At 50.5% G+C, this 10113-nt stretch overlaps 6 protein-coding genes across 6 annotated transcripts in view; 5 read left to right on the top strand and 1 right to left on the bottom strand.

Annotated features, from left to right (window-relative positions):
- Window positions 1-116, top strand: part of TbgDal_VII8765 (hypothetical protein, unlikely) — a gene marked incomplete at both ends in the record, with an annotated part of 510 nt that extends 394 nt beyond the window's left edge. The window contains one exon of the mRNA XM_011777010.1: window positions 1-116. This exon is cut by the window's left edge and continues 394 nt beyond it. Within this exon, the coding sequence (XP_011775312.1) occupies window positions 1-116 (116 nt within the window).
- Window positions 117-642: 526 nt separating this feature from the next.
- On the top strand, window positions 643-4260 carry TbgDal_VII8760 (receptor-type adenylate cyclase GRESAG; the record flags this gene model as incomplete). The annotated part of the gene is made up of 1 exon (XM_011777009.1): window positions 643-4260. One exon carries the CDS (start codon window positions 643-645, stop codon window positions 4258-4260), a length of 3618 nt encoding a protein of 1205 aa, XP_011775311.1.
- Window positions 4261-5151: 891 nt separating this feature from the next.
- On the top strand, window positions 5152-5484 carry TbgDal_VII8756 (hypothetical protein, unlikely; the record flags this gene model as incomplete). Its single annotated transcript, XM_011777008.1, has 1 exon — window positions 5152-5484. One exon carries the CDS (start codon window positions 5152-5154, stop codon window positions 5482-5484), a length of 333 nt encoding a protein of 110 aa, XP_011775310.1.
- Window positions 5485-6695: 1211 nt separating this feature from the next.
- On the top strand, window positions 6696-7004 carry TbgDal_VII8754 (hypothetical protein, unlikely; the record flags this gene model as incomplete). Its single annotated transcript, XM_011777007.1, has 1 exon — window positions 6696-7004. One exon carries the CDS (start codon window positions 6696-6698, stop codon window positions 7002-7004), a length of 309 nt encoding a protein of 102 aa, XP_011775309.1.
- A 657-nt stretch (window positions 7005-7661) lies between these two features.
- Window positions 7662-8186, bottom strand: TbgDal_VII8752 (hypothetical protein, unlikely; the record flags this gene model as incomplete). Its single annotated transcript, XM_011777006.1, has 1 exon — window positions 7662-8186. One exon carries the CDS (start codon window positions 8184-8186, stop codon window positions 7662-7664), a length of 525 nt encoding a protein of 174 aa, XP_011775308.1.
- Window positions 8187-9461: 1275 nt separating this feature from the next.
- Window positions 9462-10040, top strand: TbgDal_VII8750 (hypothetical protein, conserved; the record flags this gene model as incomplete). Its single annotated transcript, XM_011777005.1, has 1 exon — window positions 9462-10040. One exon carries the CDS (start codon window positions 9462-9464, stop codon window positions 10038-10040), a length of 579 nt encoding a protein of 192 aa, XP_011775307.1.
- Window positions 10041-10113: the final 73 nt, after the last annotated feature.

Genomic DNA, 10113 nt, shown 5'->3' with positions numbered 1-10113 from the left:
TTTCAAGGGGGTTTCTGCTAGATGGTAGTTTTTCACATTTTTTACTTTCCTTTCCTACACACGAAGTTTACTGTCGTTGGGAAGCAACTATCACGTGCATCGCCGTGGTTATATAAATGTTGTGTGCATTGGAAGTGGTTGCCCAAACTCCCTCACTACATGAAGGAGGAGGCATGCGTCCTTAGTAAACCCCGAAACACTTGCCTGTCGACGTGCTTCGCGTGACGTGAAGAGGGAGTTTATGTCAGTCGTCTGCCCTCTCCCTCGGGGCCCGACCTGAAATGATGCTGGGGATGTTTAGTATTTCTTTGCTTCTGTACAGTTTTCTATACGTGTACACCCTTCGTCGCGACGGGCCCCACATGTTTGAGCACAGCTATTGCAGTCCAGAAAGCCCTGTCGCGTTGCATGACTCTCACTACCCCCTGGCATAAATTACTATTAACAGTTTGTTTTCCTCTCTGTCTTTTAGGCCATAACAGTTTCGAGCTATACAACCCCCTTTAGCTGCCACCGCGCGTTGACGGGGTTACCGCTACAAGACACTGCAACGACACACACACATATATATATATATATATCAAAGTCTCCTGATCCGGGAAACAGTTCCCTGGTGACTGCAACTGGATAAATCCTTCCGCCATGAAAGCACCAGCCTTGCTGTTGTTTTTACTGTCAGCATGTGCCGCATCGCCGCCGACGAGGGAAGCCGGGGGTGTACAAGTAACCGTGACGGTTCTGTCCCTGTTGTACAGTAAAAACTGGCCTGTGGAGTATATTAACGCTGTCAATGCCGGTTTTAACGCATCCCTGGCCGCGCGAGGTTGGGTGATGGCCCCTGGTGTCGATGTTTCGGTGGTACGGCCCCCATCCTACAACACCCCCGCACACGAGTACTTGAAGGAATACTTAAGAGGCCTGGAAGATGACAATAACCTTCTGGTTGTACTGGGTCCCATGGGCGAGGAAAGCACTTCTTCTTCGTATGATACGCTGGAGGAACACACTCTTGTCGGCTTCGCCCCTATGACTGGCGCCGCTGGTTTTGAGGCATACCGCCCCAATCTTTATTTCCTTCGACCGGAGCTGACTGGTGAACTCATAGCCCTCATCCGCTATGCTGTGAATTACCTGCGTGTCCTCCGGTTGGGCTTTATGTATCTTGAGGGTTCGATGGGGGGTAGTGCGACATATGAGAAGGCTGTTTTTTTTTTGTCACGCTTGGGATATGAACCGTGTTGTGCATTCACTGTTCAGAGCCATGAAGGCGACCAGGGCATTTCAGCGGCGGAGTTTGAGGCGGCATGGAAAGAATTCGCGGCGAACCGTCCACAGGCTGTCATTCTCCTCACCACCATGAAAGAAGAAACCGAGAAGTTTATCAAGAAGCTTGTGGCTGACCCGCGTACCGCGGATGCGTTCCTCCTAGCTCCCTCACTAATGCAGAAGTCAATCGCATCAGTATGGAAGGAGGCATTAGAAGAAGCGAATGCTCCGTTTGTTCCCCGTCGTGTCATTCAGACAGGCACTAACCCGCTTGCTGTAGACGGCTTCTTCGCAGCGATCAAGCGCTTTCAAACTGAAATGAGGAACTATTTGACTGAATACAAGGAGTGGAGTGGCTTCAATGATGCAGATCACTTTCTAAAGAATGACGCGGATGGGGAGCTGATGGTTAATGGCTGGATTGCTGGAGAGGTATTGGCGCGGGCGCTGCGTAGTCATGGCTGGATGAACAACCGCACAGCCTTCCTTGAGTCGCTGTACGAGCAACGCCGTTACGTGATTGATGACGTCGTGATCGGAGACTACGGTGGTGAGTGCAGCGAGAGGGCTGTCGGGAGTGGGGCTATCTGTCACTGCAACCATGGTGGGAGGAAGGTGTACATGAAGGAGGTCGCTGACGATTACCGACTACGGCCAGTTCTTGGTGGCTACACTGTGCAATCCCCGCTGGAGTGTAATAGTGACCCCGCAATCCTGCAGCCGCCGCTCAGTGGCGTGCTCGTTAGCGTTGAGGACTACCCGGAGCTGGAAAGGGCAGCCGATCAGTTTAACAAGGGTGCATCTGCGGTAGCCTCAACTGGAAGAGTTGGTGATATGAACAGATTTTTCCTTCAGAAGATTGTCACAGATATGCAGAATGCTCCTGGGGATGTCGATGCACAGCGGCAGAATCGTGCGGTGAGTGCTATATTTGGTGTCGTGACGGAAGCAACACTGGGACTGAGGGACTTGACATTCATTGACCCTATAACACCAACCCCTCATCTGAACAGTTTCAGCAGGAATGTGATCCACCTGTCCCCGACACTGGAGCAGCAACTATACGTGCTTGTCAATTACCTCTCCAACATTCATGTTGGTGCTGTCAGTTGCATTATCAGGTGTGAGCAGGCGCCGACGGTCAAAAATGTGTTGAAGAAAACACTGCTCACATTTGGCTTGAACCTCAGCTCTACCGTTGTATTGACTCCAGGGGACTCTGTTGGAGAGCATCTTCCGAAAAGTGGTATCACTTTTATCATTGGACTCGCTGTTGATGACATTGTGGTAATTGAAGAGCACCTACGTATCCACACCAAGGCGCGCGTACTTGTCCAGTTCTCTGACATTGCACTGCTGTACAATGAGTTTGTGCAAGTCTTCAACAATAGCGACGGCGCCAAGCACCTTTTGTTCGCAACGAGCTTGCCTCACTGGGCAGATGTCGACACGACATCGGAGACTGTGCGACGGTTCCACGAGGCGGTACCTGAGGTGGAAAAGTGGACGCCACTGTCGCTGCTGGGTTTCGCCACGGGTAGACTGATGCAGAGAAACCTTCAGCGCATGGACTTAGCGACGTCTGACCTGTTGTCCGGCCTCTTTTTCAACGAAACCTTCATTACTGTCGACGATATGCAATATGGCGCTTACAAAGACGCTGAGGGTGTGGCCACTGCAGAAGAGAGTTTGTCAAACTTCGGTGCAACGGATATTAGTGTGTGGTCAATGGCACGAGCGCTACGGTCGGATGAACCAGTGCTGCAAGATCCGATGTCACCTTCGATGGTGTACACCGTCCCTAACGGCAATGCCCTCACCCCCGCACAACTTGCTGGTGTGGTTGGTGCCGGTTTGCTTGTGCTGATACTGGCAGTAGGCCTTACCGTTTTTCTTTGCTGCATTATGCGCAACAAGCGTGATAACGACAACGCCCCAAAAGAATTGGCAGACCCCGTGACATTAATCTTTACTGACATTGAGAGCAGCACTGCACAGTGGGCAACACAACCTGAGTTGATGCCCGATGCCGTTGCGACACATCACAGCATGGTTCGCTCACTTATCGAGAATTATGACTGCTACGAAGTGAAAACCGTTGGAGACTCTTTTATGATTGCGTGTAAAAGTCCATTCGCCGCCGTCCAACTCGCACAGGAACTACAGCTGCGTTTCCTGCGCCATGAGTGGGGCACGACAGTGTTCGACGAATTTTACCGTGAGTTTGAGGAGCGGCACGCGGAGGAGGGTGATGGAAAGTACAAGCCGCCAACTGCGCGCCTGGACCCTGAGGTTTATCGGCAACTGTGGAATGGGTTGCGTGTACGTGTTGGAATCCACACCGGGCTGTGCGACATCCGCTACGATGAAGTAACGAAGGGCTACGACTACTATGGGCAGACGGCGAACACGGCAGCAAGGACAGAGAGTGTTGGAAACGGTGGTCAGGTGCTGATGACATGTGAGACGTACCATTCACTGAGTACTGAAGAACGGAGCCAATTTGACGTGACGCCGTTAGGTGGTGTGCCGCTACGTGGTGTGTCAGAGCCTGTGGAAGTGTACCAGCTGAATGCCGTGCCCGGTCGCTCATTCGCCGAGCTGCGCCTGGACCGGGTGCTGGATGTGCTTGATATCTTTGGAGAGGGCACGGCAGCCTCCACGAGTGATTACAGCTCAACACTCGCCGAGTTAAGTGAGACTGCGCAGGCGATTGCGGTTTCTTTGCAGTCACTGATGGGCGTCTTCACACAAGCGCAACGCCAAGGAACTTTGATGCCTTTCTGCGAACGTTGGCGGGTGCCGTTGCCCAAGAAAAGTGCATCCGCGTGGGACGACAGCTACTGTGAGGAGGTTGTGCGTCGCATTGCAATGAAGGTTGGGCACGTTGTGGATTACCACGCTGTCGTCGAGAGCGAGCACTCATCGAGCACCCTGTCAAGTGGGTCGGTGCTTATCATTTCCAATCACGTGGGGGAGCTGGGTGATTTTTAGATTAGGATCAAAAGAAGTTAATCACAGATAGATCGTGGCTTCTAAGGCCATGGGATGTTGTGAAAGATGTATGGTATGTTTCGTAGGTATTTTACTTTTAATGTGAAGAGTTTCCTTAAGCCCATTGGCAGTATACATCCCAATTGGTTCGGCACAAGACATGCATCTTTACTTGTTGCAGCTACGTCGCTTGCTGAATGTAGCTGGGGGGGGGGAGTTGGATTTCAACACACCCCTTCACCCATACGATTTAGTAGGTTCTTGCTTGCTATCGCGCAAAGTAAACAACCTTCTGTCAGGTGTATGCGGCGTGATGCTTTTCTCAGATGTTAACCCCAGTGTGTTAGGTTTTTTTTTATTCTTAAGGGCCGTGAAATTGCCGTCTGTACGGCAAGCGTAAACGATGTTTTTCTCACTTTGTAGTGCATTGTTTGGTATTTTTTCCTTTTTCGTTGGTGTTACCATTTAACCTACCTCTTCATATTTTTTTTGTATAAATCTGGTTATGAGTACATTTAATTTCAGTAATTCTTCCTTACATCCAAAACGGAACCTCCATATCAGGGTTTTATTAATTTGCAACTGCCGCTGTTTTTTGGCTGTCGCTAGATCTACCATTGCCTTATATCGCTTTGCACTACATTCAAACAACGACCGATTTTTGAAGCACCGCGGTTTCTAGACACGTTAACACCTTTCATTGGTGTCACTCGCATCCCCAAACCTGTTTTTTCCCCCTTCTTCTGTTCTTAAAGCCCTCCTCCGTAGTAATCTGAAGGGGCGTTGCGAGCAGCGGCTGCTTGCATTTCCCGCTGTAAACGGAAGTCATGCTTTTTGTCCGTGCATTGGCGGGTTCCCTCATTAGTTTGCGAAGTATGTGACGCTGATTCCATGGCGACGGCTGTGGCAGATTTCCCCTTTCGCCGCTGCCCCTGCTGCGCGTACATGAAAGCCTTGTGGTGTACTTTAAGAACTGCAGGTGGGTGCCTACTCGGGTGTGCGGTCTCGATGACCTCTCTGCTGCCATTTTCTCCCGGTACCCGCTTGACCCGCTGGCGCCTCAATGTCGTAACTGTGGGGAATGCGATTGAGCCGGAATACATCCGTGGAACTTCCGTCAACCATTCACTGGCTCTTTCTCCCAACCCCATAACTTTTCACTGGTTTCTAGCCCGTGTCTTTCACAAAGGCGCGTCTGCCGACGTTGGAAACACCCGCAACTGAGGTAGCGGCAGGTTGAAAGGAAAACACCTGGTAAAACCTTCGGGAATCGTGAGCTCCACCGACAAGGTCGTTCTCGTGTAAGTGTCGCTGGCGTCTTTCATTCCGTATAGAGGAAATCTGCAGGCTGGCGCCCTTTCCACCTGAAGAGGGCAATTGCCGGAACAGCGCTCATAGCAACCACACGCGGCAGCAGCCAAGGTCTGTGGAAGCGGTGCCTTTACCGTCCTGCAGATGGCACCCGGGGGCCAAGACGCAAGGTTGCGTTCGGCACCTGCCAATCCATTGCAGCGACACTGCCGCGCCCCATACGCAGGCATATCGTGAGGTGAAGGAGGAATAGACTTGGCAAAACAGAGGCGTTTGACTCCCACTCCCTCTCTGGATTCGTGCATTCGTCGGGAAGAGGATGCGGCGTTTCCTTTTTTTTTCTTTGCCCTAAATACTTTGGCCCGAAAAATTTGCATAGGAAACGAGTTGGGTGTCTGTGAGATGGCAATTCGCCTTCCAAAGCGTTCCCTGCATCATGTTCTTTACGCGGTGCTTTCAGGAATTAACAATTCCAACAAATTCCATGAAGATTTCTAGCGCTCTATCCCCAGAGTGATGCGCTGTCTTGTTTTTCATTTTCTGTTCTTTCTCGCGCTGCATATGCTTAGCGACGGCACTTTGTCCCGTACATTCTGTCGTGCAGCGGGGGATTTGGAGGATGTTCAGAGACGCCTTTGCTACCAGGATCGCTTGATCATCTATACCTAATTTCACTGCAACCATCTCCTGGTGCTTATTCCTAGTGTGTTGGGTGTTTCCCTGAATATGAGCGCACAAGTTATCGTACTATCGGAATATGTATCGTGTTCTACTCTGCGCCTCGGCCAGTGCCTTCTGTATATTCTTCTCCAGCTCTTCAAGGGGTTTAGTGTTTAAACTGTCTTCCCACCCACTTGTTCTAGCCCCTCCAACAGCTGGGGGAATTGCTTCACTCGCGTTGTGAATCCCTCGCCCTATAAGTGACCACTATTCCTCCAATCGCCCGTAACGTTTATCCCTCATACCCTGCAAACCCTATTCCAAAACCGTGCTCCGCGTGATCTGCGGGGTGTTCAAGTCCCCGCCCCTGTCGCATTGGCATTCGATTACCTTTTTGCATATCCTTAGGTTGTTTATCGCACGCTTCCTTTCAGCGAGTGGTCTTGCAGGTTGTCTCCAATAAGATGTGGACGCAAGCGCGGCTCTCCGTTCCTCTCCGAATGTTAGTTTGGTTGCTGCTCTTTCATTCCCCAGAGAAAAACTTTTGCTGTTCTGCACGCTTCTGTGATCCCTCGAAGGTGCATTTTTTTCTCGAAACACCGCGGTTCCCCAATCTGCCGGCATCCTTGTATTATTTTGTGCTCCGTTTCGTCTGTGCGGACGTGTCTCCGGGGAGACGTGGATACTGCATTTCTTCGCATGGGGACGCCCCGCTAACGCGATTCTTTTCGGCTGGGAGAACCACACGCACACACACCAAAGTTCCCTTGTGACCCACGTAAAACACAAGTAGGGATTCGTTTGACACACCGGCTCAATATCGGCATCGCACAGCGGATACCAGTGGGGGCGGCCCAGTGTGTTCAGGGACCCAAACGGACGACCCTTTTTCGCATTGGAGAACCAACGGCTTTGCCACCCGCACGTTCCCCGACGGCCTCTCGCCCTCCCCAGCCCTCACAAACCAGGATGCATGCCGACGCCTGGCCTCACCCTCAAAGGGATAACGGAGCCGGACGCCACGTTAACTCGAAAGGCTTCACCGACGTCTGGAGCGGGAAAGCCTCTTTCACCAAAGTCACTTAGCTTGCGTTCCTTAATGGAAGTGATGGGAGTTCGTGTTGCGGCTTCCGCATCACGGACCCTGTTGTCTGGGGCGCCGCGACCGATCGGAAGCTGAGCCCACGGAGATGCAGGTTTGTGAGGGGACCCGGACTGACAGACGCCCCCGATGCCGCGGTCGGTGAGGACAGATATGCATGCAAAAGTCCGGCTGTGTGGCCAGTTATTCCTAAAGGGAAGAGTGGGAAAGGTTGGTTGGGCGACTCGGAGACTCAGTTCAGCATGAAGTGAGTTTAGGTGTGTGTGTGGGGGGGGGGGGGGTCTAAATGAGAAAGTGGCTCCGCGACTCCACGTGGGGCGGGATGGAGCTAGATAGAATATAAAGAATACGTTAAATGTGTGCGAACGTTGACAGTGCAGTTACGCCGCCGGTTTGGTGACGGTGCTGCGTGAAGACAGGACCCAGCTATGGCACCCAAGCGGTGTCCGCGGGTAATGCCCCGGAGTAGAACAGGAGAAAGAAGCAAATGCGGGAAGCGACGGCATAAGTACACAGCTCGCGGGAAATAATTCTTCGCGCGGGCCTCGGCTGTGCACAGCAACCCGAAGCACCTGAAGGGTCCCGCAACGGGTAAAGGGCGTCCTCCGGTTGTGATGTAAAGTGGGCTAAAAGCAGGCACGTCGGCGACGGGCTGCTGACAGGGTAGCCGGAGCAGCCCAGTCAAGAAGCTATGGAAGACTTTACGGGGCTGTAGCCGATCGCTGCCAGGCGGTCGATGGTGCGTGCAAGATGCGTAATGCTTCAACGGAAGCAGACGCACGCCTGATACGCACACGGGGTGGACACAACCTGAGACTTGCCGCACCCCGGGGGAAGCTTCTGTTGAATCCATGGAAAGGCAGGGGATGTATGCAGTGCAGAGGAACACTTTGCACCATATCGTTTTTATGTTACTGTAGCCGTACCTTAGCTATCTATGGACAAACGACACATGCAACTGTGTTCTCCACAGATGTGCATCTGCAAGCAGCAGACCTTTTTGTGTGTTAACCTCTCTACAGACTTCCCTGTCGTTTAGTGGGGAGATGGGTAGAAAGATGTTCGCACCCAGGCTTTGTTACTTAGCACACCGCGCTTGCCTCCAAACCACACAAAGAGGTTGATTCGCTTACGTTTTGTCATGGTGTCGGGTGGGTTTGGGGTGAGGCTTATGCTTCATGTGGAAAGATCGGTGAGATCAGTGAGTGCAATGGTAATGCCCCAAATCTGCTAAGTGGAACTAATTTTATTTCCGTCTACACGTTTATCCCTTTGTTTATTGTTTGCATTGCTTTGATTATGGACGTGTCCCGTTGTTACGGCGCAGGTTCCACTGCGTTCCATCCTCTTTTTTTTTTTTTAATGCCCGACAGTTTATACTTTCCTTTCCGTCATTGCCGTGGGGTTTGTTGCATTGCTTTCTTTACTGGCATTATTATGATGGTCTCTGATCTAGTTTGTTTGTGGAGCGGATGAGTTCGTTGGCCGCTCTCCTTCTTTATTGTGGCAGCCGCTCGTGTAAGAAGTTGATTTTTTTAGCAGGGGTAAAACTTGGTCAGTTCATGCCGTCGCCACCTTGTGGTAATATGTGTATGTGCCCCCTTATGCGTTGGGAGCTGTTTTCCTGCTTGTTGGGCCATTGTTTGTGTTTCGCCGTCGGTATTTATCACGACGCATGTGCGAATTTGAACGTAAGAATGAACCTTTCCCCGATGACTGACGGTTTCCAGCGTCCGTTTTACTGAGTTTATCGAATTGGACACGACTGCAATTATTTTACCGTCCTTTGTCGTTCTTTTTTACTTTTTTTTTGAAATATTATTGAAAACTAATTATGTTGCTTTCGTGGCGGTGAGCTGTGTTAATTTAGTATTCTGGAAGAGGGCTCCGTGTGATAATATCAATATTTTTTTATTCATTAAAGTTGCTGGTGTGCTATTGTTGTCATTATTATTATTGCTCTTCGTGGACTATCATCTTATATGGCCACGACGAAACCTCCTCCCACACACACACACACATCTACTTTAGCGTACTCCCATTCTTGTCGCTTGTTTGTTCACATTTCTGTCTAAGATACTGAGCCACTAACACATATAAATATATATCACCGCGGCGAAATCAAGTTATGGTTTTTTCTACACACGGCATCCGTGTCGTTTACAACACCGCAAATGTTGACAGGTCCCTTTACGCGGTTGTGCACTGTAGCGACGGAAAGTACGCGGAGGTATCAAAGGATCACCTTAACCGGCTAAAATTTATTGAGAGATCAAGCGAAGAGGAAGATATTGAATTTGATTATCCGGAAGCGGTTCTCGAGAGCCTTGCCCAGTGGACACTTAAGTACGGCATGGATGGGGTTGCAGTGAGCAGCACAGTTAGGCCCTGCATATATCGTAACGTGCAGCATGTTTTGAAGGACGACTGGGAGAGAGAATTTTTCACTACCCGCCTTATGAATGACTTGAACATCATGCATTATCTGCAAACGATAAATGCGGCGGAAAAGTATGAGATGAAGGGGTTTCACGATTTCCTTTGTGTTTGTCTGAGTTGCAAACTTCGCAATGAGGAAGATACAGAACTTGTGCACAAGATAATGGGACTCGAAGATTTCGTAGAAATCGGTCCAAGTGATCTTGATGAAGCTGCATGTCGATATACGTGGCTTGACCAAGCTATCAAACCAACGGTGAGGAGGTAAATGAACAAGGAAAGGGGAGATGAGAAAGCAAAAAAGAAAAGTAAACTGGGTCCTTCACTCCACACCTTTAATA

The sequence above is a fragment of the Trypanosoma brucei genome, chromosome 7 (genome assembly GCF_000210295.1).
Source record: "Trypanosoma brucei gambiense DAL972 chromosome 7, complete sequence".
Classification (NCBI taxonomy): domain Eukaryota; phylum Euglenozoa; class Kinetoplastea; order Trypanosomatida; family Trypanosomatidae; genus Trypanosoma; species Trypanosoma brucei.
The sequence above is the reverse complement of the archived record's forward strand: the minus strand, read 5'-3'. Positions and strand labels throughout refer to the sequence as shown.